This window comes from Haliaeetus leucocephalus, unplaced genomic scaffold (assembly GCF_000737465.1).
Source record: "Haliaeetus leucocephalus isolate CR32 unplaced genomic scaffold, Haliaeetus_leucocephalus-4.0 Scaffold395, whole genome shotgun sequence".
Taxonomy (NCBI): domain Eukaryota; kingdom Metazoa; phylum Chordata; class Aves; order Accipitriformes; family Accipitridae; genus Haliaeetus; species Haliaeetus leucocephalus.
The window spans coordinates 5,885,444-5,913,005 of record NW_010972831.1 but is presented as its reverse complement, the minus strand read 5'-3'; the positions used below and the strand labels follow the sequence as shown (position 1 = coordinate 5,913,005).

General features: G+C 38.7%; 2 protein-coding genes across 9 annotated transcripts in view; both read left to right on the top strand.

The window, feature by feature from the left end:
* Positions 1 to 4,526: 4,526 nt before the first annotated feature.
* SKA2 (spindle and kinetochore associated complex subunit 2) lies at positions 4,527 to 12,935 on the top strand. The gene is made up of 7 exons (XM_010573759.1): positions 4,527 to 6,545; positions 6,913 to 7,002; positions 7,792 to 7,968; positions 9,299 to 9,385; positions 10,726 to 10,768; positions 11,669 to 11,801; positions 12,532 to 12,935. Exons 1-7 carry the CDS (start codon positions 6,537 to 6,539, stop codon positions 12,656 to 12,658), a joined length of 666 nt encoding a protein of 221 aa, XP_010572061.1. The 5' UTR covers positions 4,527 to 6,536; the 3' UTR covers positions 12,659 to 12,935.
* A 1,582-nt stretch (positions 12,936 to 14,517) lies between these two features.
* TRIM37 (tripartite motif containing 37) overlaps positions 14,518 to 27,562 on the top strand; it is a 30,951-nt gene continuing 17,906 nt past the window's right edge. For 6 of the 8 annotated variants that reach the window (XR_774763.1, XR_774764.1, XR_774765.1 and 3 more), the window contains exons 1-9: positions 14,546 to 14,582; positions 16,220 to 16,321; positions 17,680 to 17,720; positions 18,772 to 18,888; positions 20,141 to 20,228; positions 21,066 to 21,188; positions 22,481 to 22,604; positions 24,515 to 24,582; positions 26,806 to 26,930. Coding sequence is in view for 5 of the 8 variants with exons in the window: in XM_010573756.1 (XP_010572058.1) it covers positions 14,562 to 14,582; positions 16,220 to 16,321; positions 17,680 to 17,720; positions 18,772 to 18,888; positions 20,141 to 20,228; positions 21,066 to 21,188; positions 22,481 to 22,604; positions 24,515 to 24,582; positions 26,806 to 26,930 (809 nt within the window). In the remaining 3 variants the exon portion in view is untranslated. Of the gene's footprint in view, positions 14,583 to 16,219; positions 16,322 to 17,679; positions 17,721 to 18,771; positions 18,889 to 20,140; positions 20,229 to 21,065; positions 21,189 to 22,480; positions 22,605 to 24,514; positions 24,583 to 26,805; positions 26,931 to 27,562 lie in introns of all 8 variants that reach the window. The other 2 variants (XM_010573754.1, XM_010573757.1) reach the window with 2 other exon arrangements.

Sequence of the window (27,562 nt, the reverse complement as noted above, 5' to 3'; positions counted from 1 at the left end):
GGGGCGATGCGGCGGGATGGCTTCCCGCCGGGATGGCTTCCCGCCGGGGCCTGCGGCGGTGCCGCGCCTCAACCTCCCCTTCTGCTCCTCCCGGGAGAACGGGGCGAGATCCGCGGGGCCGGTCAGCGGGAGAAGAGCCGGGGGAGCCTCCCCCATCGCCTCGCCGCCGGTGGGCGCTGCGGGGTCGGGCCGTTCGCGCTGAGGAGAGGAGCGGGGCGGCAGCGGGACCCCCGGTCCGTCCGTCCTTCGTGGGGAGCTCGCCGGCCCTTTCAGCCGTTCCTTCTTGGCGAGGTGTGGGCTGTAGCCAGTCCTGAGGAGAAGGGTGGCTTTTCCTTCAGCCGTTCAAGTTCGCGTAGTTCTTTTCACAGCGTTTAACTCGGTTTCGGCGCTGTCGGAGCCAGCCCCTGCCGGCAAAGACCGAGCTGCCTTATGTAATAGCCGCCCTTCTGCCTGCCCCGCTCACGGGAAAGCGAAAAAAAAAGAAAAAAAAAAAAAAAAGAGCTATGTTGTGCTTTTACATATTGGGAAACTGCCTCTTTAAACGGACAAGTTCCTTGCGGCATCCTTCAAGTCTTGATCTTCATTCTATACAATGTAAACTTGTTTACACTTTTTTTTTTTAGTTAAAATGCTTTGGGAATATTTTATGCATCCAAATGCTTAATAGAGAATATTAATTGCTATTCCTAAGTCCTTACAGAAATTAAAATGCTCGTACTGACATAGTTCTCCAAAAGAGGATGCTCCTTTGGTTTTTGCTGGGAAACTTCCAGAAGTTTTTTGGCATTTTAATTGTCCTAGCAGCAGTGTTAGGTACCTTAATTGATAAACTGCAAGTGTCCTCGTGGAGAAAAAAAGTATATTATTCAATACAGAGACAAATAATACAATAGATTTGTCTTTTTTTTTTCTCCTCTGACAATCTTGGTTTCAAGTTCTCATTAAAAAAAGAAATAAAAATTAGTTTAATAGTCTCCTAGTTCTTATCTGTACACAGTAACATCACCAAAGTGAAATATCCAGGAGAAATCAGGAGGAGCAGTGGGGGAACATGGTGGGGACTATTGTATATCCACATTATCCCTTAGCCTAATGACTGCTAGACTTTCCTTCAATACACAAAATTGCTGCACTCCTTAATGCCCAGTGTTTAACCTTGTTTTGTTTACTTTTACTTACTTTATTGCTCCTTCAGTCACTTTGCTCCAGCACCACCATAAAGTGCCCCTTAAAGCATTAGGAACAGTGGGCAACTAAGTTTGCTGTTGTCTGAAAAGAAACAACTGGCTGAAAGTTGTCTAAATGTGAGCTTGTTCTGCTAACAAGCCTTTGTCACCTCATTCAGTGACCTGCATGTCATTACAGAAGTAAGACACTTCTGAGTGAATATTTTAAGCGACAATACTATTTCTGTTAAGAAATAAAAAGTAAGAATTTAAATCAATGCCAAAATACTTGCATTAGTCGAAAGATCAGAGAATTCAAATTATCTTACCCAATTCTCAGTTTTACTTCACTTTAAAAACAAGGTGGTGTGTTGGTTTGTTTTTTTTTTCCTTTGAGTAAACCATGCTTTTGAGGGGGTGCTTGTTCTCCTTTAGCTACTGAACTGCAGTCATCAAACTGAATGCTTACAATGGTAATATACAGTATTTGAATTCATCAACATACTACATTCTTGTCAGAGCTCTGAAGTTGTTCTAATTTCAAATTCAGAACCTCAGCCTTGCCCATAGTGTAAACTTGATCTCCCCATATCGTTTGTCAGTATTCGTTTGTGGGGGGTTTTTTTTGGTAAAACCTAGTTTGTTGAGCGATTTCTTTTTTCCTTGTAGCATGTTTTTCTTTCCATGTAAATCCGTTTAGAAATGCTCAGGTTAGATGTTGGTTATTTTTATGTTATGGTTTATTTCTGTGTTTTATTGAAAGTCTTACTTTTAAAGTTTGCTGATTAGCGATTCTAATTTTAGGACATGTAAATAATTGGAGAGGTATTTTGGCCTCCTTAAAGCTAAAAGGGGCTTTTATATATGGTAGTAGAAGAAGACAGTAATGGGACACTGTCTTATGATCTGCTTTACGAGTAGACCAAAATGATCATTGTGCAAATAATTTCAAGTTGAAGAGCTCGTTCGGGTCAATTATCTGCACAGATGGCACCTAACAACTTCCAGAGGTTTTGAGATTATAGCTTCGTCTTCCACCCCGTTCTAATTACACCAAATCTTTGGGTAATCCATTTGGAAAACAAATTGATTTTGATTTCACCCTGTTATTCTTCATTTTTCTGTATGATTCTTCTGTTAATTTCTTCTAGCAGAAGATGGGAGATGGTATGCCCGGCTGCCTTCTTCCATTAAAACTGCTGGGTGGCACAAGGCAGTTGCATCTTCACCTGGGTTTTTTTGCCTTTTTTTTTTTTAAGAAAAGGGTGTTTTCTTAAATACACCTTGAACAATCTCACTTATTAATTTCCTGTATACAATCCTCATTCAAAAGTGCAATACTTCTCTTTTTCATTGTTTATCAGAATATGTACAGTGGCAACTATGTCTTGCATGTTGCAGCTTTGTGTGTCTTGCTCTTCCTTCTGCTTATTGTTTCTTCTTCCTGGATTTCCTGTGGAAGTCAGCTCTCTCCACAAAAGTGTGATAAAAAAATGCTTCTTACTTCCCCAGAGGTTTTGACATGCGTTTCATGGAAAGCTTCATTTTAGTCTCATGGAACCAGGAACAAACTAATTTGTAGGTGCTTAAAAAGAACAATGTGTGTGAAAATACCAGGTTATTGATGGTTCTTTGAGACTATTGCTCAAAGTATAGTAACAAGAAGAGCTGAATGAACCATAAGATCTACAATATAAGATGAGATTCATTACACAAAAGATTGTAAAGCTAACTTATTAACAATTTAAATAAGCATACTGGGTGCTGTATTTTAGGAATTGGGCACCTGAGACTGTGCTGCACAAGCGTTCATTGAAGTCGCTGGGACTGGAGATCTTTCCAACAGTTTCATCAGACACAGAGTCAGGCCTCTAATGAAAATATAGTATGGTAGTTGCTGGTGATAAATGTATCCTTCTGTATAACAACCATTTCATTAACCTTTAATGCCCAGGACTTCAAGTGCTGTGCTAGTGCCTTCCAGTATGCACTTCAGCAGTTCGCACTGAAAGAAATTTTGTGTGGACATCCATTTAGTAAAATGGATAACAAATGGATAAAGTGTCAGATGAGTTGAGAGTGCTTAATTCAGAGCAATTTAGTTAATTTCTGTCACCATATTTTTAGTATAGTGGACGTACTTTTTTCTTTGAGTGGTGTCTGTCCAGTGCCCTTTTTATGTTGTACTACTAGTGATCATGCACAAAAAGCAGTGCAATGTTAAAAGGGCATTGGCCAGCAATACTATCTACGTTATTCATTCTTCTTCTTACAGTCACAAGTCAAAAATCACTGTCTGAGACCAGAAGGTGATTTGCAAAACAACTGTAAAATGAGATTGCCACTGATATTTTATTTTTTTTTTCCTCGCATTGTCTTCTCGTTATTTGCCAAGGAGAAATGTTAACTGGTCTTTTAATGACAAATACCATCAACTCTGTGTGTATGTTTCTTTAGAAATAAGTGCCCTGCAAAGAGGGAAGAACACTGTATAGAATTCTTATTTCCTACAGTGTGTTCTAGGGAAATGTTACAGGTGTGGAGTTGACTCAGGTTGTTGCTCTGTATGCATCAGCAATCACCTATCTCTCCATTCCTCTGTTACTTTGCATTTTGTTGTTAAGAATCTTAGCACCTTCAGACCCTAAGAGTTCTCAAACTTTTTGTATGAAGTTACTGGTTTTGTTAAGAAGAAACACAGTTATTGAGATTTATGAAATACATGCCCACTTTGATAGTGCTCTAACATCTATGTGGTAACCCCTTATGTGGTAATGTACATCCACTATGTTGGGAAATGAGTGTGTGTTTAAGTGTATTTTAAAGTGATTCAACACCTGCAAATGAGAAGAATAAACTCTGGTGTCCGGAAAATGTTCCCTGTAATGCAGTTTAAGAACATCTGTCTGATAGCAGTTTAGAATCTTTGCTTGCTATGAGGCAAATCTAAGGAATAAATAAATTTGGAATTGTAGTTTCCAGTTAAAAGAGCAACAAATTGTTTGAAATTGAATTTCTGACAGATCTGTTGAGTGTTTTGTTGGGTGTTTTCCTCCTTTTTTGCCCCCCTTCTTGGTCAGTGGAATGACAGGGATTATGAATAATAATAATGTCTTGAAATATGTGAGTTCTTGTGTGTCTCTATCAGGACTGGGTGAACCTTAACCTTATCCAATTCTCCATGATCCACAGAAACCACTATCTGACTCGACCTATTTTTTTCCAATACGTATTTTGTGTATTGATTACTTGTACAGAGTTCTTGCTGCTAACGAATGCTCTGACTTTATTGCACTACTGTACTTTACAGCTAGCAGTGCAATAGTATTGTCAAAGCATCTGAAAGCAGAGTACGCAGCAATGGCTTGAGTCTTGCCTCACAGTTTCTAACACTTTCTTCTAAGCCTGTGAGTAAATTACAAATTTACATTTCACAAACTGCATTTTCTGTGTGATTGGTGTACAGTACTCATCATACGAACGGTCCTAACCTATAACATTAAGGTGAGATTTCTGCAGGTGTATGTTTCCTGAAATAGAGCAAGAAATAAATATTTATAAAATAAAGGAAAAATGGATCGTAAAGGAGGAACATATGGCAGTGCTTATAAACATGCTTTGAAATTGCTGATAATAAATTTTGTTTCTTTTGGAGTTAGCATACTTTCAGGAGGAAGCAGTGATACTGTGTTAGTATTTTCATTAAGCACAAATCTTAAAATTATAGCTACACAATGGATAAGCATTCAGCTTCACATTCAATTTTTAATGCCTTGAATTATAGTAGTAGCATGGTATTAGTGGCTTACTGTCGTTCTGTAAATCTCAAATTATCAATATTAAATATTTAGGAACAGACCTTCATGGATAATTTTAAAAGCCACCCATATTCACTGTCTGCTTTCCCAATAATTATTAATCAGATAGAGGAGTTGGAGAAAAGCAAAAAAATTACCTTTTTGGCGTGCCTGCCTCTAGAAATGAAAACCTAAAAATGTTTGCTAGTGGAGGAGAACAGAAACGATTGAGCATTTAGGAGAAATTCCCTCATGAACTCTTTAAAAATACATAGTGTAATAAAAAGTATTTTATTCTCACATTTTGTCATGACTGGTTTCTGGGGTGGATATGGGAAGGAGTTTTGTTGGGTAGATGGTAAGTTATGGGAGTAACGGGTGAAAGCTTTCCCTTTGATTTACAGATGCTTGAGGTCTTTACTAGATTTATTTTCCTTTTCTTAAGCTATTATTTGAAAATTTACTGAAGGTGTGTATGTGTATGAAAAATCACACATTTTCACTATGTCAGAAAGGGGATTTTACTTGTAGAACATCTTGGATCGAACACCATTCCTTTAGGCTATCTGAAGTTCCAGATCCTCAAAGGTATTAATGGCAGCTCCTGAAGGTGGAATTCAAGGCTGATGTTTAAAACATAAACATCCTTTTGGTATCCAGGCCTGACTACAGGCTACATCCAAAGACTACTGAAGTTTGTCACTGTAGCTACCATTATAGCCCTGCCAGGTAGTACTTTGGGATACAGTAACAAATATAGCCTTATTTCATCCTTTAAAAAGTTGTAATGATTACTTCAGGGTTAATCTCAGTATAAATTCTGAAAACCACACTGAGTTAAGTAAGTTACGAGCATTTTTAACTTGCTTTCATCATTGCCTCTTCTGTGACTGTAAAATCACCAAATCATTATGATAAGAAATTCATGAGTTGTTTGTGAACTGGGAAAACTGCCTTTCTTTAAACAGAAGGACTTCTTAAGGACAGAAGTCCTTAATAGGTATTAAAATTGCAGACTAAAATTAATTAAGTAATAATGCTATCAGCAGACTATTTTACAAGGCAATTAGAGAATTCTCTGGTGGCTTATTTATCCCAGGGAAAGAAATGTGATGTCATCAATTTTATTATCTATTTATCAGTCTGGTTTATTGGGGAATAATAAAATGTATTATGGGTATTAGAACCATCTGAGAGAATGCATTCCTAATATAATTCATAATAAAATCTCTGTTGATATGCTTGGATCCTGAACACTTATTCATAATCTCTGCTGTGTAAATAACGGAGTATTGCAGTTTTGCTAACAGAACTTTTAATGTTTGAAAAGAGAAGCAGTTAGCCAAGAAGCTCTAAAAATTGATGGAAAATATGTTAATATCTCAGGAGAAAAAAATCAAACACCTCCTGCACTGAGTGAAGATCACTTTTTAAAAGATGTGTGTTCTTTTCTATTGATAGAACTTACCTCTTTGGTCTACTACTTAAAAACTTCATCTTGAGAGGTTTGGCATTGCAAGGGCATGTAACATAAGAAGAGATAGAAGTGTTTTCATGCATTTTGGGGACCTGCATGAAAAAGGTACTAGTGGCAAGATACAAAGAGAACAACTGGGTAATTTGGGTTAGACAAATGGAAAGAGGGTAAAATTAATAGAAGTTTGTGTGCGTACACCCATATAATTCTTACATGTGAGAGGAAAATGGTTATGTTAAGTCTGAAAGTTTATTGCTTTATATTTTTCAGGCTAGAAGTGTGTCAGTGTAATTGGCAAACATTAGCTAATGGAATAGATTGGAGGAATAGAAATGTACTTTTATAGTACATGCCTCTTTTAAATCAGAGGCATCTGGCTTCTGCTTTCCTGAAATACAGGAAACGCAAACGGTTGGGTTTTGTCTGCAATTTTTGTTTTTTAATATACTGTGGCTGACCTTAAATATTTTAGTTCCAGAAGGCAGAATCTGATCTGGATTATATTCAACACAGACTGGAGTTTGAAATAATGAAAAGTCTTCCTGATAATCCAGCAGCAGAGGTAGTATTTTTAGATTAAATTAATAGATTTTATTGCATTTTGCATGAAGTTGGTAATAAATGGGTAATTTTCTTTAATCCTAAAATATAGGTGGCTGTTCTTTTATCTAGTTGTTAGGTTTTTATCGTTATTATAAAGTATTTCTTGCATCGTATATCAAGATAACTGGCCTAATATGAATTCAGTGCAGAAACCAACAAAACCCCCTTGATTTCTTGGTATAGTGAAATTCGCCCATGTTCTGCTTTGAGAAATTAGTAGTAGTGTTATACCTAAATTTAAGAGACAGATTCCAATCTGAGCTAAAGCACACCCTTGCTCTGAGATCAAAAGATAAACTTGCTAATAAGCAATGTCTAAATTCAGATTTGGGGGACAGATGAGAGGAAGAGGAAAACAATAAATGGCAGCATGTAAAGGATTTTATAAATAAGTCCTTGTCTCCATGTATATTGTAACATATAGTGGAAAAATAATCTTTTTAGTTAGAAGTCCCTAAGTTATTCCAACTCAGAAAAGCCGTTAACATCCACCAGCACAGTAAATTCATCCTCCTGTATTTGTTGTGGAACCACAGATTTATGCTGTTTTATTAACACTACCTATCATTTTTGCTTATGAAAAAATAAATGTATAGATGAAACAGATGCTCACTGCTACACTTTTCATTGTAAAGGGTCATTTCATGGTATATTTTAGTGTCTCTAATGCCTACACTTTTAATTGGTATATGGCCACATTAATTTTCTCTTCTTAAATAGTTTAAATGTACTTTTCATTTCTACATAGGAAAATCCAGTCGCTGTCTTGGAAGAACTCTCAGTGGTGAAATCTCGGTATAAAACGTTATGTATGCAGCTGGAAAAAGTTTCTATAGAGCAGAGAGAATCCATGAAGGGCATCCGTGCTGCTCTAGAGAACACAATGAAGATGATTCAGGCAGTACAGCAACATACTGATCTTGAGGTAGTATTTTCATTTTAATTACTCGAGTCTCACTCCTGTAAATTAACACGTATTTGTGTAACCTTTACGTAGATGTGAGTAGTTCTATTGGAAACTGTTATATGTGCAGACTCTTAGAGGACTCTTAGAAGATAAGAAGACCATTTACCGGAAGAAATGTTTGCAAGATTGGAGCTCTTTTTGTAAATCACAAGCCTGATTCATTACTCAACAGTTAAGCTAGTGGTATTCAGTTTTGGAGTTGGAAGTAATGCCATAATAGCGTCAATAGTGTGACACATGTTTGAATAGTTTCATAGAAATTGATGCCTCTCTGCACAGCTGTGTCCCACTTCTATACTGACTTTTTTTAAAAGTAGCCACTTTAAAGAAATTAGAAAGCGAAACCAATATTAAAAGGCAAAAAATCTTTTAAACGGCAAATGTATTTTCACTGTCTGAAGTGAGTCAGTTAAAACCAATGCATTGTAATATATGCGGTGGAATTGTTATTAGTGCAAAGTTGTTAAGTTTTTCTCAGTATGATAATGCCTATCTATCTATTAAAAAAAAAACCCTACAACAAACAACACATTTTCCTAAGTGGTCTTCAGACACTGCTTCATTACAGTTTTGAAGAGGTTGTGAAAGCATTAATTTTGTCCCTTTACAAATCAGATGATTTAGATGAAAAAAGCTAATTGATAGTCTAGTGGCAAAGACAGAACTGGTGTGACTAAAACATATTCCCAGATCTCAGCTCTCACTTTAATGTTCTAATGACAGTGCCCCAAGATTGTGTTTAATCTGTCAACAGCTCTAGACAAGTTACTGGTAAGTCTTTCTTTATGGATAAAATATACTGTATAATGATTTAAAAGACAGTGGTTATACGTCACAGAAAGGAAAAAATATTTTCTTTCCCTGTGTTCCAAGGATATGCCGCCAAGAATAATTTCATATTTGGATTTTGTTAAAGTGGAAGACTCTTGTCTCTTGAGTTATATTTAGACTTTTTAGATAAAGATTTTCTTGTACTTTGTATATTTCCTAAACCAAAGATGGATTAAACTGTTATGGAGAAATGTAAGTCTTTAAGTGAAATACTTCTTCTGTCGAATAATTTATCTTCTTTCTGTTCAAACATTTATAGTATTGATGCTAAAGGAATATTGTGGTTGGATTTTTCAGAAATACTTTGCTTGTAAATTTGCTTTCATTTGAAGGAAAGTAGGAGCCTACTATTAGTTTCCATGAGAAAAGGGCTACACAAACACTGAGTTCTTCTGTAAATATCATCACCCTAGGAACTGAAAGTATCAGAGTTCTATGTGTTTGTTTTTTTTCCTAGCGCTTACCTCTGTCAGGAGAAGAACAGACTGCAGCACAGCAGTTAACCTGCCAAACTGTTAAAGAAATGGAATCGCTCGTGGAAGAGGTAATTAGGCCACAGAGTGTCAGTATTCCAAAAGCCATTAGTCCTCAGTAAAGCTCAGCTGAAGTCAGAAGGGCTGTTTTTGTGACTTAATACCTCTCAAATGAATGGAATTTTTCAGAAATGGGACTAAAGTCTCTAACAAACCTTTTAATTTTTATTGCATTCTGATTAAGTATATGATTTGTTCCAATTAAATTGAACACGAAGGAAAAATTTGCTTTGATGGAAGACTTTGTTCCCCTTATTTTTTAATTGGGATAAGTTTCTGTTTCTTTTCAGAGATGCAGTTGGTTGCTCTTGTCAATCCTATTGTTCTCTTAATGTGTTATATAAGAAGCCTTTGGGTGGGAGTGAAGAATGTAATTGATCCAAACGAATGCATATCAAAATGGGGAGAAATTTAATTTCCTGTAAAATATTAAATGAATTTTGGAATATGAGTAACATAGATCTAAACTAATACTTGTTAAAAAGTCAGATATTCTCCCATAGCTAAATTGGTCTGGGCTGCATATTAAAAGCAAAATATTAAAGAAGGTTAATAGAGTGTAATTATCTTATTGACCTTATCTTCTTCTACATGTCTTCTCACTGCCCACTACTCTGCTGTCAAAGGATGCCTCGCTTTCTGTCCCTTTACTGCCACGGTTGGTTTGCATGAAAGCCATCCAGTATCTTGCAGCTTCATTCTCTCTTCGTTTGCAAATATCTTCTCCTACCTTGATAAATGCTGTCAGTTTCTGTCTTCCCATTATTTAATTCTAAAGCACTTCACATACAGCTGGCATAATCCAGGCCCAATGCAAAATGTAGCTATATCCTACAGCTACTGAGGCCAGTTTAATTGGTATCAGTCCCTATGTTGTCATTGAGCGTGTTTCGAAGATGTTCTCTGAAAGGCAGAAAGAATGGAAAGATGTCATAAAGGCCCTGGGATTTTTTTGTCAGTGCTGTATTTCTGGCTGAGGGGAGTCAGATATAGCTACCTTCAGCTTGTCAGAACTGTCAGCCTCTGAAGGTTGCCTGAAAATAGGAAAGCCATCTTTTTCCTTTGCTGCATGTACAGTGCTTTCAGCTACAACCAGATGGGAATGAAAAGGAGAAAGCTGAAAAGGCTTATCTGACTTGCATAGAAATCTTTCTGTATCCATTTTAAACTTATTTTTTATTTGAAACCAGGATTCGTTTAATGCCTAAGATTTTGCTGTTGACTTCAGTGGCTGCAAGATCCTTGGTTATCCAACAGTAAAATGTAATTACTAATGCAGAAATGAAATTGTAAAAAAAATTTCTAAATAAAATTCCAACAAATCCTGACATTATCTCTCGTTTATTTTTAGCCATCTAGCCATTCAGGATCTGCAGCCTCTGGCTCATCTGAAGGTAAGTACTGAAAGAAAAATTTTCCTGATGTTTTCTTTTTTTCCCTTGACTGATCTTCTCCCCCTCCCACTCAGCCCCAGTAAGTAAGCTTTGTGAATAGTATCAATCTCTCAAGTCTTCCATCTCTAATATTGAACTCTAATAGGCCTGTGCTATTTAAACATATCAAGTTACCATCTAGAATTCAGGGAGTAATGAATTAAACTGTCTTACTTTCTGAAAAAGGCAGATACTGTAAATAACTTCAGCTGACAAATAAGGCCTGTTTTACCCCTAGTGCAATAGGGCCAAATCTCACAGTAGTAGGAATAGGCTGAGACCTAGGTATGGTTTCTGAGCTCTTTTATTTAAAGAACATAGAGCCTATGATGCACAGCAAATTCACTGTTTTCACTCTCAAGCATTAGGAACTACTGCTTTTATGTGAAGTGAAGAATTTAGACTTTAATAAAAGCAAGTGAGCCCTTAGTTATATTCCACATATAGTTCCCATGTCTCTGGGAGTTTTTCTTGCTTTTGATGGTATTGAAGTGGGTAGTGTTGTGTTTATGGTCTGGAAGAAATGAGGTACTAGTCTTACCATAGAAATAGCTCTTGTTTAATCCATTTATCCCTACTTATAGAAAGGAATTTTCCTAGTTCTTTAAAAAAAAAAGAAAAAAACTAGTCACTGACAAACCAAATTTATTAATCCCCATCAGATCTCAAATTAAATGATTTTTCACTGGGTCTGTAGATATGATGATAGTTTGGAGGGACTATTTTCCGTCTCTCCTTCCTCCTGCTAGAAAATCTTTTCTTTAGACCCATTTAGGGGGTTTCTTAAAAAGTAGTGAAAGTAATTCCTAGCTTTGGCCTAATTTCTGAAGAAACAAGTATCTTCTATTTCCAATTTTTTAGAATTGCAATTCAAACCATTGACTGAGGAAACACTTATGACTGTACCAAGGACTATCAGAAGTACTGTTAAACTAGCAGACCTGAACAATTTGTACAAGGAGTTATTTAACCACTTCATTGTAAATAAGAACAGGTAAGACTTAAAGCCATTCATTAGTAAGGATTTTGTAAGCTGTAAAGAAATTCAGCCTTTTCAAAGAAAACAAAAACAGCTAGTTAACCATTTGCTGCTATGTTACAACTTCATAATTTGATTTTACTCCCCTACACTCTTCTTGGTTAGGTACACACCCCAAAGTGTTAGGCCATCACACAAAACCCCCTAAATTAATTTGTGTAAAAATGGCTTGTATGATTTGATCGTTTTCAAAACTGTACATCAGGTTCTTTTTCCACTTTGGTTTCACTGTACAGATGTCCAAAACTGGGTCTATTCAGGGAAGTTTTGCTGACACAGTCAGACCGCCAAGCCCTTTTAGCTTTTGGAATCTGCATCCAGACTGGAAAAGCAAAGCCCTAATGCTGAACCATGACTCCTGAACCCTGCCCTCCCCACACCAGCTCCTCCTGCCTCCCTGAGCCCTGAGCCCTGTCTGGGCTGTGCTGCGGATTTCTTGCAGGCTGATGTTAAAAATGAGGAAGTTTTTAACTCAGGAATTCTGTCTCTTTAACCCTAAGGTTGGATTAGCAAATGACTGTTCTCAATTTGAAGTAGCGCAGAAAAGTTGATGACAATATCTGAATGAGAATTGCAGAGCACTTGCAAAAATCATTCATTAAACAGTACGTGCTTTTTAGCCTTTTTCTGCCAGACCCAGTGTTTGATACTCTGTTTTGCTAACTAGTGTGCTTTTGTCTTACAGAGCAGCATTGAGTGTTTCGCAGATGAACAAGATGAATATGAAAGCCACTGACTCAAGAATACGAATCTTGAAAGAACTTGCTATTGTGGAACTTGACAAACAAGGAAATGTTAAATTAGTTGTGTAAATGTAAGCTCAGGCCATTCACATTTGGCACACAAACATCTTGGTCATAGCTCCTGGATTATTAACAAGCAAGTATTTCTCTGGTGTCTAGGAGTTGTAAGTCCACTGTTGGAAAGCTGTTAATGTTTCTGTATACGAATTCCATTTACAGTACTTAAAATTGGAGAGTTAAAAAACATTGAGGTTGATATTTTATCTTGGATATTTATGGGGCTAGATTCAATGATTTTTTTAAAGAGTATTGTTAGCCACGTGACACCTCCATGTTCTTGGTTACATTCCTGACTGGGTTTTTAAGACAAATAACCCAAGCCACTTAATTGTACTTACATTCCTGAATAAATGATGAAAGCTAAGGAGATGAGGCCATAGATTTATTACGCTTTTGTTTACGTGACTCCTGACCCTGAGCCCTGCCCTAACCCCTGAACCTGGTCCCTGACCTTTTTAATTTTCCTTTGATGTGAACTGTCTTGTTTTTATAGTACAGCAAAACTGCAGACTCGCAGAATAGCTGAGGTTGGAAGGGACCTCAGGAGATTGTCCAGTCTAACCCCCTGCTCAGAGCAGGGCCAACTACAGCAGGTTGCAGAGGGCAGTGTCCTCAAACAACTCCAAGGACAGAGAGTTTATGACCTCTGTTGCAGCCTTTGACCACCCTCACTGTAAAAAAGGGATTTTTTTTCTTATGTTTAATGTTTTTAGGTTTACTTCAGCCTAATTTGAGAGAGTAAGATACCTGAAGTTTACTAGGTTCCTATAGTTTTTGTGAAAAATGATGGCTGTCAAAAGGAGAGAAATTTAGATTAGTGCCGTTCAGAAGGGAAGGCTGATTTCTGAACTCATCAATGAACTGGTTGGTCTATTTAGAGTTTGTTGGGCAGGGGAACAGGTTGTGTATCGAAAAAGAAAGGGGAGGAAACGACAGGGATAACTTGATTTTATGATGTCTGCTGCTGAGTGTGCCCTTTTACCTACAAGGCTGCTATCGCTTCACACACTGATTTAATATTGAAGCATTTAGACTTAATCGTATTGATCCATTTTCAGCGCAGGACTCGATCCTTACCCTTGCTCCTTTCAACAGCGTTAAATATTTAATTTATTAGTGAAATCTGGCTAAAACAATTAAAGATACCTGTTAGCGGGTAAACGACTGTGCTGCGCGTAATTTAACTGCGGCCGCAGCCCTGAGGAGCGTTACCTTTGTTTCTGAAGCCGTGCCAGGCGTGGAAAATCGATCCCTGCAGCTAGATTTTGTTTAGCGCTGCCTACTCCTGAAATACCGTCGCCAGCACCGACTCACTGAGGGCAAAGCTTTTTTTGCCTGCAAATTCCTCAGAGAAAGCAACGCCGTCCCCTCGCCCTACATCTCCGTTCGAGCCCTGCGGTGCTGCTGCCCGCACCTGCCCGCGGCCGGCGGCTCCTCAACCACCACCCCTCTCCCGCTTTCCCAGCCGGGAGCGCCGCTGCCCGCCGGGACCCTTCCAGCTCCCCCCAACCCTCCTTCAGAGCCGCGGACTGAGGGACGGCGGATCCCCCGAGCAGTGACCGGGTCCGCGGCGGGAACCTCCCGCCCGCCTCACGGGCTCCGCTCCGGCCGCCGCTGACAGGGAGCTGCCACCACGCCCCGTGACGGCGGGCGGGCATCGCGCCTGCGCAGTACGGGTGCGGCGGTTAAGCGCCGCCTCCCCTCAGCGGCCGCAGGGCGGGTTGGCGGAGGGAGGAGCTGCCCCGCTCCCCGCGAACATGGCCGGGGTCGGGCGCAGCCTCTGCCCGGCGGCTCTTAAGCCTTTTCTCCACCCCGCGCCTTAACGCTCTTCACCCCCTCCCCGGGGCTTGTGCGGTAGGGAAGAGGGGCCGGGGAGAGCCTTCCCTTCCCCGCCGGCGGTGGAGCCGCGGCCATGGACGAGCAGAGCGTGGAGGTGAGCGGCTTGGGCGGCGGTTGGGGCGGCTGCGCTCGCGCTCCCTCAGGGAGGCGGGAAGGGCTGTGTGTGGGGGGGGAGCGCTGCCTCCCCCGGGGGGGCCCCGTCCCTCAGGCCGTGAGGGGGAGCAGGCGCGGCGGCCGCACCTCTTCTCCTCGGCGGGGGATGGAGAGCGGTGGGGCCGGGCCTCTCCGGCGGGAGTGGTGGGGCAGGGCGGCCTGACCTGTTTACGGGTCTGGGCGGGTGGCGGCGGGGCCGCGGAGCCCTCGACAGGTTCCCCCCTCCCTTGTGTGAGGGGAGAGAGGCCAAGCGGTACCGAGCTACGGGCGGCCCGAGAGGCGGAAAACAGATGGCAGCTCTGCGGTGGGCAGGGATGCGCATGGGAGGGAGCTTGGCTCGTCTGTGCACTGAGGAGCTGGGTAGAAAGGAAGCAGGATGTAAAGAGGTGGTATTTCTAGGTGACACGCAGTTATTTTACGTAGTCAGGGTTAGAAAAATAAACTGGAGGAGCGTCGGAGGGGGATGGAGACCTGGCGCTGACGGAACCCGTCTTGGCGTGCGTGAAGGCGCAATACTCAGTGGTGTCTGTCTGTAACCTGGGCAGCTTGCACGCATTGCTGTGGTCCGTATTAATGGCAGCCGAATAGGAGAAGAATTTAAAAGACCTTGTGTGATAACTTCCCATAAACCCGTGTATTGCCTTTTAATGGTTTGCAACCATTAAAGAAGGTGCTAATGTATGGGAGATATTGTGGTGTAAGTTGAAGAGAATGCCTCCCTTTTGTGCTGATTTATAATTTCAACTGTGCAGGGGAAAAAATAGCCCATCTGAAGAATCTTTCAAAGTTCCGTAGTTAAAGCCAGAAGGGATCTAACTCTTGTACAATACAGAATGTAAAACTCTTTTATCAGTGAAAAATCTGTTGATACAGAAAGCAAACGTAGCTTGGCATTTGAAAATACCTTTCTCATTTTGAGAATGGAGAGGGATGAGGTGGTTGTATTCTAGAACAAAATGCTTCTCTCTTCAAATGGATATAGTAAAAACATATGTTAAAATGTATTTTTGTTGCCCACGATTAATAAGGTGGGGCGTGAGGGGGTGTAGAAACTGTGGTGCTAGTGCTAATGGTAGACCTTAAAAGAATGCAGGTCTTATAAAATTAAAAAATCCACCCCATCCAATTCAACCCCTCTCGTTAGCATTCTGTATAACACATATGTGCACTTACCATGCTTTTGAATTAATTAGTGCCAGTACATTGAAACTCGTGGGTTCAGAATCTGCAGGTGCATCACAGTTTCTTTTGGCAACTGTTCAATCCCATGTGATCACAAGCAGGAATAATATCTTGGCTGCAGAAAGGCCCTCTTGGAAAAAGATACACCGGACAAACTATTCCTTGAAGAAGAAGAACAGTGTTATAAAATGGGTGCTAAGAGCTGGTGTAGCGTAGGAGAAAGTGGGGAGGGGAGCCATGGTGTTTGACTTAGCATCTGGCTCTGAGGTGCGCTCTCCGTAGCTGTTTCGAATGGGACTGCATTTATGAAACCTGGCACTCTGCCTGGAAAATAAATGCAACTCTGATATGTTTCAAGTGTGTGGCTTAACAATAGCGATAATCTACCCTTTGCAGAGCATTGCTGAAGTATTCCGATGTTTTATTTGTATGGAGAAATTGCGTGATGCACGTCTGTGTCCTCATTGCTCCAAGCTGTGCTGTTTCAGTTGTATTCGGGTGAGTTTGCTTATTATAGTTTATTCTTGCAAATATATGAACTTAAAACCTACTGATCTTGTGAACATGCTCTTGCTTCTTTCTTGCCCCTTTTCCTGGAGTTCCAAGGATTCCTTTTTCCTGCTCTGTGCTCTTTAGTTTCCCTTTCAAAATCTTTTATGACAACCTGAGGAAAAAAACAGGCAGTCTGTGCATTGCATTCAGTAGTGCTAATTATAGGGACTATCTGGAATAATTGCTTTTAAGAAACAGACATATAACGATCCCTTCTTTAGCATCTTTTGAGAGTCAGTGATGCCTGTATGGAAGACAAAAGCTGGGACAGGAATCAAATGCTGACTTTGCATCTGTCAGTATGGAGCACTGGAAGGTCATAACATCACCTCTTGTCATATTTGAGATGTTTTAAAATGCTTACCAAGCCAGTATGATATGATCAGATATGGGCTACATCTTCCTCAAGGGAGTCTGGTATAGCAGGCTGAAGCAGCATCTGAAATACCTCAGTTCATTTATTAAGGTCATGGTTACCAATGCATAACACTTCAGTTCCAACTCCAGGCGCTGTTACGTGTTAGCGTAGTGGGGAGGGTTCAGCCAAGGTTTTCAGACCTCGGGTAGTATTTCCAGAAGCTGGAACAATCATCATTTGCTTTGAAAGCTCTGGCAAGATCTATATGTGAAGGATTCATGCTACCTATTAAGAATGTTGGATGACATACCATTGCTGGGTGGTGAGAGATTATTCATGAGAAGCTTTAAATGTAGTAGTGAGCTGACAAATACAAGCCCTTCAACTGCTGAGCTTTTACACTTGTGAGGTGTAGTGGGCAGGTGAAGTTCTTTCCTCAGCTACTTGTCTTGGGAGCTTTCTGGAAAAAAAACTTTCAGAGGGTCCTTGTGGATTTGATCATCGAACTGCGGGTATCTAACTTGCATATAAATAGCTTGAGAGGAAGAAGTAAGTTACCTTGAAGACTAATAACAGGCTCCAAAAAAGATACTTTATCTTTTGCTTTCTTTTGTTGAAACATGCCCTTTAGTCTATGACTATGGGAGTCAGCACCGGGTGTGTGGTTTTTAATGGAATATTTGGTTCCTTAAAATTCATTGTATAATTATAACTGAAGTGTCTTTGACATCTAAAGAAAAGTCGTTGCTTTGTTACTAAGATACAAATAGCAGCTTCTGCTGTGACTAAGTGGTTGAACAGTTAAATTACAAATCTGTAAAAAAAAAAAAAGGAAAAAGTATAGAAAGATGGTAATAAAAAGAAGTAACTCCTAATTAACGATAGAATGTACTTGCTTGCAGTTCTCACAGTCTCTTTAAAAATGTTTTTCCTTTTTCCTTCATAGCGTTGGCTGACTGAACAAAGAGCTCAGTGCCCTCATTGTAGGTAAGGTATTCTTAATATCAGAAATAAATTATCAGGAATTAGGTGTACTGTCCTGTTATGATAGATCTTTTTTCAGTGCAGTTGCACTATATTTGTAAGCTTGATTTTTGAGGCCTGCCTGCTGTTACTATAAAAGTTTACCCTGGTGTAATACTTACTTTAAAATATGTTCTACTTTTGGGACAAGCTAAGCAAGATCTTTGTTCTTCTCCCATTACACTACTGGTTTTGGTGCACGTGGTTGGTGTAATAAGAATAACTAGATGGTATTCCCAACTCTTCATATTCTTCTGGCGAGAGTCAGAGACCAGCAAGTTCAGTTTTCAGTCTGAAATGTGTATTTATACCTATAATTTGTGAGACTTACTTTGTGTTGCAGAATTGTCTGAGAGGTAGCTACAATGTATTGTTTGTTTTGTTTTTTTAATACAATGCCCCACCCCATCCTCCCAAGCCTTGGCACTCCTTAGCACTTCTAGTTCTTGAGTACCTAGCCGTTCTAGCTCTTGATAAACCAAAAATTGGAAGGTAGCATATTTTTTCCCCTAAGGGAAGGGAGGTATTTAAAAAACAACTAACCAACCATTTCTGCAGAACTTTTAAAATATTCAGCTATTGAAGTATTTGATCAGTAGCTCTAAAATGCTTGTAAGGAGGTAAATATATCTACATTTTACAAAGGTGATAATTGAAGCACTGCAGTGAGGATAGTTGAATAATGAGAGAAATTGAAGAAGCACTGAGAAATGGAATTATTTGTCCAGCATTATGCAGGAGCCTATCAAGAAGTCTGGAAATAGTTCTTGGGTTCCCCATGTAGCTATTCTGTATGTCATTGTGGGGTGGTTCATTGTGGTTCCTGCCTCCACCCAACCCCCAAATGAGCAAATCGACTTAAAACTTTTTTTTTTTTAAATAACTACTGCAGCTTCAGCTTTTTGGCTATGACTTTTCCAATAGTGTAGAATTGATTAACTGAATTCACTTCAATGCTTCTGTTTTAGCTCCTGGAGCTAAGTTCTTGCTCTAACTCTAGCCATGCTTCTTGCAGAGCCCCGCTGCAGCTACGAGAGCTTGTAAACTGTCGTTGGGCAGAAGAGGTCACACAACAGCTTGATACACTTCAACTGTGCAATCTCACAAAGCATGAAGAAAATGAAAAAGACAAGTAAATGGAGCATTCTTCACATAAAGCGTTTTGCAGTTTGCCTTATATCAGTGGGCTTTTAATTTCAGCTTATTATTAAAATCAGGGAACAAACTGATAACTTAAAAGCTGATTTGTGCTCAATGTATCGACTAAAAGTTGGAGTTAATTTCTGTCGTACGTAATGGAAGGAGAAAAGCTCTTCAGTGTCTTTGACTAGCAAACTACTACTATTTCTAGTTTGACTCAGTATAGTAAATGAGAGATATGGGAAACATGAAGGGTAGTAATACTTCTTAAGGCTCTTAGCCCTTCTTAATGACCATACATCTGAAGTAAGTTGTCTCTTAACAGCTTGCTCATTTGGCAGTCCCATTAAGACTATGGGTACTGGTTTGGTATCTCAGCACATAAAAGCAGAGAAGCTGTTCTGAGAAGATGTCTTCTAGTCCCTAGCAAAAATGTAATTGATAAACTCAGTTTGAGATCAAAGAAAATACATAAAGTCCCACAGAAAGCAGTACTGCTGCTGTATCTGTCACGTTACTGCTGTTCATTCTCCTTCCTTGTCTTTGGAGCCTCCTGTATTTTCTGATATATTCTCTTCCTAGGAGCAACTGTCAGTACTTTTTCAGCAGGCTTTTCTCCTGGTTTTATCCCATTACCGGTGCTGTTATGTGTTTGAAGATACATGCCGGAGATTTAGGGGAGAAAAGTGTGAGAAGCAGCATTGAAAAATGGACAGGGACTAATTATGTGTTCTATGCCTGCCTCCTCCCCAAGTTCCTGAATCCTAATGGAGGGGGAGGGGAGAGACATGTATTTTAGGTCTGGCCTGGTCTGTGCTCAGTTTGTTGATTGATGCTGTTCCTGAAATTTTAAGAACTGACAAAGATAATTTTTTTTTCTAAAAAGCTTATGAGCCATTGCTCTGTGGTTACTTTAGGTAGTGTATGATTAGGATTTTAATGATGTGAAATATTAACTTCTAGGATTCTGAGCTTGATTTGTTGACGATATCCTTTATCTGCTGGGTAGAAATCCAGTTTTAGTAATGTACTTTATCTCTGTGAAGTACTACCTGAGAGAATACTAAGAGCGATGTTTATTTTACAAAAGATATTTACTGAATACAAGTAGTACTCTTGCAAAGCTATACTGATGTTTTGTGCTTTACTCTCTGTATCAGGCAGCAAAACAAGTGAAAATGTTAAATTGAGTTTGCAGAAAATTCATAGCTATTTTCTGTTGATATGTGTATTTTTCGTTTAAGGTGTGAAAATCATCATGAAAAGCTTAGTGTTTTCTGCTGGACTTGTAAGAAGTGTATCTGCCACCAGTGTGCGCTTTGGGGAGGAATGGTAAGAGGAGACTTGCTTGCTTATATGCACATAGTATGCTACAATAAGAGACCGCAAGCTTTATGTTTGACACTAGTTTGAAGAAATAGAAATGCTATGAAACTGTTGTTATGGCTATTGAATTGCCATGCAAATACTGTAGTTGTACATGTATTTATAATTTAATGTGACCATTGGTTGTGAAATGCGATACCTTCTGTTTATAATTAGAGAAGCAAATTGAATTTTTGCCAAAAGGAGGTCAGAATTACCTTCCTTGTTATAAACTTCATGATGTCTTGGACAATCTGTAGGTGGTGCTGAGAATTTTACAGGCTCAGAAAATACAGATAACACTTAGGTTATTTAAACATCATGGCCTGTAATCTTGAATGTCTTCAAAGCTGTATTAGTAGCACAGTTCACCATACTGTTTATTACGCTTTCAGTTGAGAATTCCAAGGAGAGGCTGCTGTTTGGAGTATGAATGGTTAACAGTGTGCTTTGGGAAGGGTGTTTTAATAATAAGAATAAAATAACCCTTCTAGCGTTATTTGATTTGTTAGAGAATTGCACAGTGAATGAAGCAGTTTATTTTTGGAGGACTGTTGAGGCTCCAAATAACTCTTGACAGGAAGCTTTGATGGTATGAAAGCCAAATTCTTGACTTCTTATGAAGGGAAGTGAAAGACAGACTTCCTACATACAATCTGCTTTGGAACTTTTCCAAAATGAGTGATACACTAGGCGGCTTTCTTCCCCTCTCTTCCAGTAATTTAATAGGAGTGGAATAAAGTTAAAATGAGATGATGCTCTATTATTCTCCACCTCCTCCCCTCCCTTTTTCTTTTTTAACAGCATGGAGGACATACTTTTAAGCCACTGGCAGAAATCTATGAGCAACATGTCACAAAAGTAAATGAAGAAGTGGCAAAGCTTCGGAGAAGACTCATGGAATTGATCAGTTTGGTGCAAGAAGTGGTAAGAAATCAGTCCAAGATAATGTTGAAGTTTTCCTGTAGTATGCCATTTCATATGCTCATGATGTTTTCAGTATCTGTTTAGAAGCTGTTGCTTCTGTGAAGGTAATCAGATTATCCCATAGACAGGTATTTTTACTTTTTAGTTATACTCTTTTTATACAATGTGGAAAGATGAACATATTCTCAATACTGGTTTTGTAGTTGCCAGACAGAAGATGATGTGACTTAGCTAACAGGGAATTTTTCTTTGGGTCTATGCTATATAAAAGCTAGAGTTGCGCAGTTCTCTGAAAGACTTTTTTTGTCAACACTTACAAAAGTGCAGTCTGCCATGCTAAACAAGTATAAAAATGCTTTATTCTAATAAAGCTTATTTTCCTTTCTTTAGGAGAATAAACTATAAGTATATTTGAGCCTACAGGATGGGCTGTAAAGCAGCTCACCAGTTAGAGATTTGAAGTTTGTTACTCTCCTTTTTCTTCCCCATGAGGGTAAATGAGTTAGATATCCAAATATCCACATGTTCAGCTTCGACAGTTTCAGTGGGAATTCTAACAATTCAATACAATTTCTTGTATTTTAGGAAGGATTATTTTTGTGTTCTGCTGAATGCTGTTACATTTATTGTATAATCTCTGTGCAGATAAAATAAGGGTTTTTTAAACAAGTTTCCGTATGGTTTTTGTCTATGCTATTATTCAGGTAGTTGTTTGCCACATGCTGTGGTAGGTTAGCTCTGCTTCAGCTTAAATGTGACTGAAATGTTGAGAGGATGGTGGCCTTCACCTTCCAGGGTGAAGAGCACAATTTTTATCAAATTACTGTTCTTGTTACCAAGAAGGTAACTTTTCTGTGCTGCCCAAGTTACAGAAGAGAAACTGGCAGTTGTATTTACAAATTTTGATTGTAAATAATCCCCATATGACAAATCTCTATGTATGAGAAAATGTTGCTCAACTTTACTGTTAACCTGTGGTCACCCACCAGAGGGCACGCTTATGTATTCAGTAAAAGTCAAAGGATATTTACAGCTGGCAGCAGGAATAGCCTGTAATGCAGCTCATCTGAAAACACATTTCTGTTTTCTTATTCTGAAAATTCAAGCTTCAGTAAGACCAGGATTACTTTTTTTTTTTTTTTCCCTCATAGAAAAATAGGGCTGGAGCGGACTCTAGGGAGGCCTAGGCATTTCTGGGATCTGAAAGAATGGAGTCAACGCGTAAATGAGTGAAACATGCAAAAGTGTGAAAGCTTTGTTTTTGTGCATGTTTTTCCTGAACCCTGTTTTAGGAGAGGAATGTGGAGGCAGTGCGTAGTGCAAAGGATGAACGAGTTCGGGAAATCAGGAATGCAGTGGAGATGATGATTGCCCGGTTAGATACTCAGCTGAAGAATAAGCTCATAACATTAATGGGTAGGTATTTGCCTGATCTATTATGAGTATGAGAAATATATTAACAATGTGTAGATCTGTTGAGAAACTTTCTTGCCCTGGGCGTATGACTCCTTACCCACTTTGTGGTGTTAAGTAGGTTAACTGCTGACAGACAACTTCTGCCTACAGCAACGCTTTTATTTAATTATGTAGTTACTGTGATACAGTTCTAAGTTGTTAGATGTAACCTGGTTGTGTTTTGTTAGAAACTCTTGTATAATAACTTGAGGAACACTTCCACCTAATTGGAAGATGTTTAGTACCTTTCACCTGAAGTGTTTTTATACCACCATTTGTGTTAGCAAAGAAGTCCACCTCTGTAATTTGACATCTTTGTAATATATACTTCTTTTAATGTAATTTTAAAAATTAGAAGTCTGTATGAGATGTCTGGTGAGCAAGTTTGGATCCATGCATACAGGCAGCCTTGTCTGCAAATGAAGAACATGGCATCTGGAATCAGAGCTGCTATTTTGGTTCCTGACACTTTTGCTACCCAGGGACTGGTCACTTCAGCTCTCCTAAAGCAACACTGCTAAAAATTAAGTGTAGTTTTCAGCGAGAAGGACAGAATATTCCTCAGTTGGCTATAACTCTGTATGCTTTGCTCAGCTAATTTGCATCTGTGCCTTGGTTATTCCATGTGTGCTTTCATTTCCATAATGCATTGATAGGAGCACATACTAAACATGACATCTTCTTGGGATATCAGTTTCTTTAGACACTCTTGAAATGTTATACTTACGACCTTAGTTTTGCAAGGTATGCCACCGGTAGATCAAAGTACACCGACAAATAGATCCTTGACCTTGTATCCATGTACTTGTCTTGGAAGTAAAAATAAGGCAGTAAAATAGCTGTGCTGAAAATGTTTCTGATGCTTGAAATCTTCACACACAGAGACACATATCAACCCTCTCTCCCTGCCACCCACCCAAAGAAAACCTGAAAAGTTCATGCTTGGAAAATGTCCCTAGCTTTGATAATGCTTGCATTTATTTCTTGGTTAATTTCCATTAAAACCAAAACAACATAATAAATATATATTAGCTATGTTTCAAATTCCTCTTCAAATTCATGTCAGTACTTTAACATGTTTGCTTTAAGTTAAATCCAGGATTCGTGCATTCATGCATATTTTGTGCCTATATTGAATACAGTAATCAGTCACAAGATTTGTTTTTGTGTGTACTAAAATACCAGTACTGTAAAGAGCAGTCTTAAAGCTGTGATAGAATGTCTGGTTAACATTTTGTCCATGTAATACCTTTTTTTCTTTTTTTTTTTTTTTTTCTTCTAACAATTGCCAAATACTCTTCAGGTATGTAATCTATGACAGAGACAAAGTAAATCTCCATGATAGAAAACTGACAAATGTGACTTAGGTTTTTATTCTTTCTCATCATGGTCTTCATGTTAATTGAAATACACAAACACATTTAAACATTGTTTGTTCTTTTTTGTAAAGAAAACACTTAAACAACCAAGTCAAGAGAAATAGTGGCTTTTAGGAGAAAAGTGTCAGCTAATATAAAAGAGGCTTGTGTGGATGACAGCAAATTCAGTGAAGTCAAACCTGCTTTTTTTTTTTTTTTTTTTTTTTTTTTCCAAAAAAACACCCCAAAACAACAAACCTGCCATTTCTGGGACACAGAATGTTTCATTACTGTCCTAACCTCAAGTCAGTTCTTCACTACAGCTCTAATTAAAAAATATAAGCTTGCTTTTAAAAACACTTTCTCAATCAACTTTGGTATATTTAGAAATCCTTTACCTGAGTAGGTTTTGGGGCAGCTTCCAGGTAAAAAAAAAAAAAGAAAATCTCAGTTTCTTAAAATCCAGTGAGTATGTCTTTTTTTCTTTAAACATGTTGTCTTTTCTTTAAACAGGTCAAAAGACATCGCTTACTCAAGAAACTGAACTTCTGGAATCCCTGCTTCAAGAAGTCGAACATCAGGTGATTGTGAAAAGAGCTGAAATGTAGTGTTACATAGATCCCTCCTCAGCCGGCCTTTCTTATCATTTTATTTATTTTTAAACTATTAATTGATGGATATTTCTTGAGGGTATCTTTTCATTTAAGTGGCCTTAGGTTGCAGAATTTCTTCTTAAAAACAAGTATGTCTTCTAGAAATAATGAACGGTCGTCTGTTGCTTGAAAAACTAGTACAGGGATTAATAGCAATATTATATAAAACTACACAGTTATGTGTTTGTTTAAGGTAACTTAGCATTTAGACAGTGTGGGTAGATTCTGTTAGTTCTGCTGCTACCAACTGCATATGAATAGTGGTGGCTATAAATGGAGAATAACCAAAAATGTTCTGTTTCTCTTCGTGCTTTGGAGGAAAACTGAACTGGTTCTAGTTCTTTCACTCCTGTCCATGTGTCTTTCCAAGAAGCTGACATGGTAGTACTTTTTTCATCTTGCTTCTAGCTATGTAAGTTCAGCTTTTTTAAAAGAAATTTTCAAGTTCTGCAGAGTTTGATTGCACTTGCCCTGAACAATTTCTGCTTGCTCTGAGGAAACAGAAGGGTTTTCTTTCTTCAGGCATTACTGCATCCAGTAGTTATCTTTCAGCAGTTTGACATTTTAAGTTGGAGATGGGGGCTAAGCTTCTTTGTGAGTGATGCCTCTTGTCCTGTATTCCTTTTCATTCCCTGCACTGCTTTTGATTCAGTAAGAATGCTAAGCTGGCTTTATCACCCGATCAGTGATTATTGTGTTGCAATAATCCTTGCACTTGTACTTATTTCATACCTGTAGTGGAATGTCTTAGTTGAAGAATTGATGACATCGGGAGGATGGGTGCTCCTGCATACCATGCATCAGCATTTTTTTTTGGTCTGTTCTGTCGCTGGGTGCTCTCTGCTTATACATTATTCAGAAATTACTTATGTTGCAGTCCAGGTGAGGACCTTCTAGATCCTGAAGAGCAGTGTGTATGCACCTCTGCAGATCTGCTTCTCTTTTGCAGAAAAAAACCCAGTAAAATAATAACAAATTTGTGCTAGTGAAACACGACCTCTCCTCCTCCAAAAATAGGAGGAAAAGTTTAGTTAGTAAAAAAATTGTGGGAAAATGCAGACATCTGGCAACTGTGTAGGTCTCTACTGCTTATTTAAAGTCATCATGTATGTCTTTTGTCAAGAGAGGCTTTGAATGTCATATTCTTTTTGTGAAAGTAATATAATTATTTGAAGAACTTAGAGCAAAAACATTAGTTTTTAAAACGTACATATTAGTCTCACTTAAGCCTGACAAAGTTTGAAATGTAAGTTTAAGATGTTTTTCCAATGTTTAAAGTATAAACAAGAAGCAGAGTAGGTTTGTCTCCTTTACTAAAGAGGTTTAGAAAATACAGTACTAGTTATTCAAGGAGCATCTAAGATTAGTTGGGTTTGGTTTGGGTTTTTTTTCTAAATCTGAAAAAAACCCTAACCCTTTGTTATTACACTGTTTTTGTAAGGTAACTCAAATTAAGTGGATTGAAGTGGGGGGTTTGGCCTGCTATTTAAGATAATATAGGCTTTGTTTTGTTCAAATTTGGATGGACAAAAAAAGGTACAGTGCTTGGCAATACAGCAGTAAAGGAATAAATAAAACGTAAAAGAACTGTCTAATGTCACAGGAGCTTGTATTGCTGTGTTGTGATGTATTTGAGCAAATTATCTCAATGGCTAAAGTGTCCTTTCCAGATTGATTTACTTTGTTATTGTTGCCTAAACACAGTAATAGATGTGACTTAGTATTAATCAGACATCTTATAGATATTTTAGTTTAACCCAAGTGAAGTACATAGTAGTTGCTGTAACTTTCATTGTAGAATGTAAATATTCAGGACTTCACAGATGTGTTGTGCAGGCTTTGGACTGAGACAGAACTAGAATTCCTAACAGAAATTTTAGAACACATGACCATCCGCTATCATAGGCAAATTCTTAGTCTTAAGAGCTGACAGTTTCAAGGGAAATAAAACCCAAACAAATGAAGAAAACAAACAAAAAAAACCCCAACCAAAACCCTCCAAGCTTCATTTTACATTGCATTGTGGGTAATCTTTCTGAAGCTGTGACAGCCATGCAATTTATTTGTTTAAAACCAAAAGTGGTCAAAACCTATGGTTTCTACTAATGACATAAGGATTTTTTTTCCTTCTTTTTTTTTCCCCCCATATAGTTACGATCGTGCAGTAAGAGTGAGTTGATATCCAAAAGTTCAGAGATTCTGATGATGTTCCAGCAGGTTCATCGGAAGCCTATGGCCTCATTTGTCACTACTCCTGTCCCCCCAGACTTCACAAGGTAAGCATTCAGTTTCCTTTCTGTTGTAATTTGAACCTGAAAGCCACCTTACAAAGATTTGTTTTGCTTGTTAAAAAATGTTTAAAGTAACTTAGAGGAGAGTAACTCTCACTTTACTGTACCACTGTGTGGAGGAGGATGTTCCGGTGAGTCTGGGAGGTAGATGTATTCTTATGTACGTCAGCCTTTTGTAAAACCAGGACAGGAGAGTACCACTGTATTTTGACATGTGGATTTGAAAGAGTGGCTGATAGGTGGCTGATAGATAGGTTGCTGGAGAGCTTGCCTGATGCCTGCCTCTAGCGAAGGGGGGTCATACTTCACAGCTACATGAGCTATGGCAATGGTAATCTGTGGGGTATCATGATTTGGTCCACTTCTGTGTTAAATTTGATATCTCTGACTGAATTTGGGTCCAGGCTTATACACTGAAAATGGTAAACTGCTTAACTTACTCCTCTTGGTAACCTAAGCTGCAAGTAGGCTTTTCTGTTCCAGCAAGCCTTATTCTATGTCTGTAGTCCCTGCTGGGGAGTCAGGACAGTGGGTTCCAGCTGACAATTTTTTTTTCTCTTTTACACTTAGTTTACCAATTTGTCCTTTTTCTCTTATTATTGGGTCATTCAGTATAT

Bases quoted from the DNA above. Each gene is read 5' to 3' on its own strand.
- SKA2 (XM_010573759.1), top strand. The intron at 7,003-7,791 runs GTAGTATTTTTA...ATTTCTACATAG, and splicing joins CTGATAATCCAGCAGCAGAG to GAAAATCCAGTCGCTGTCTT. The intron at 11,802-12,531 runs GTAAGACTTAAA...TTTGTCTTACAG, and splicing joins TTCATTGTAAATAAGAACAG to AGCAGCATTGAGTGTTTCGC.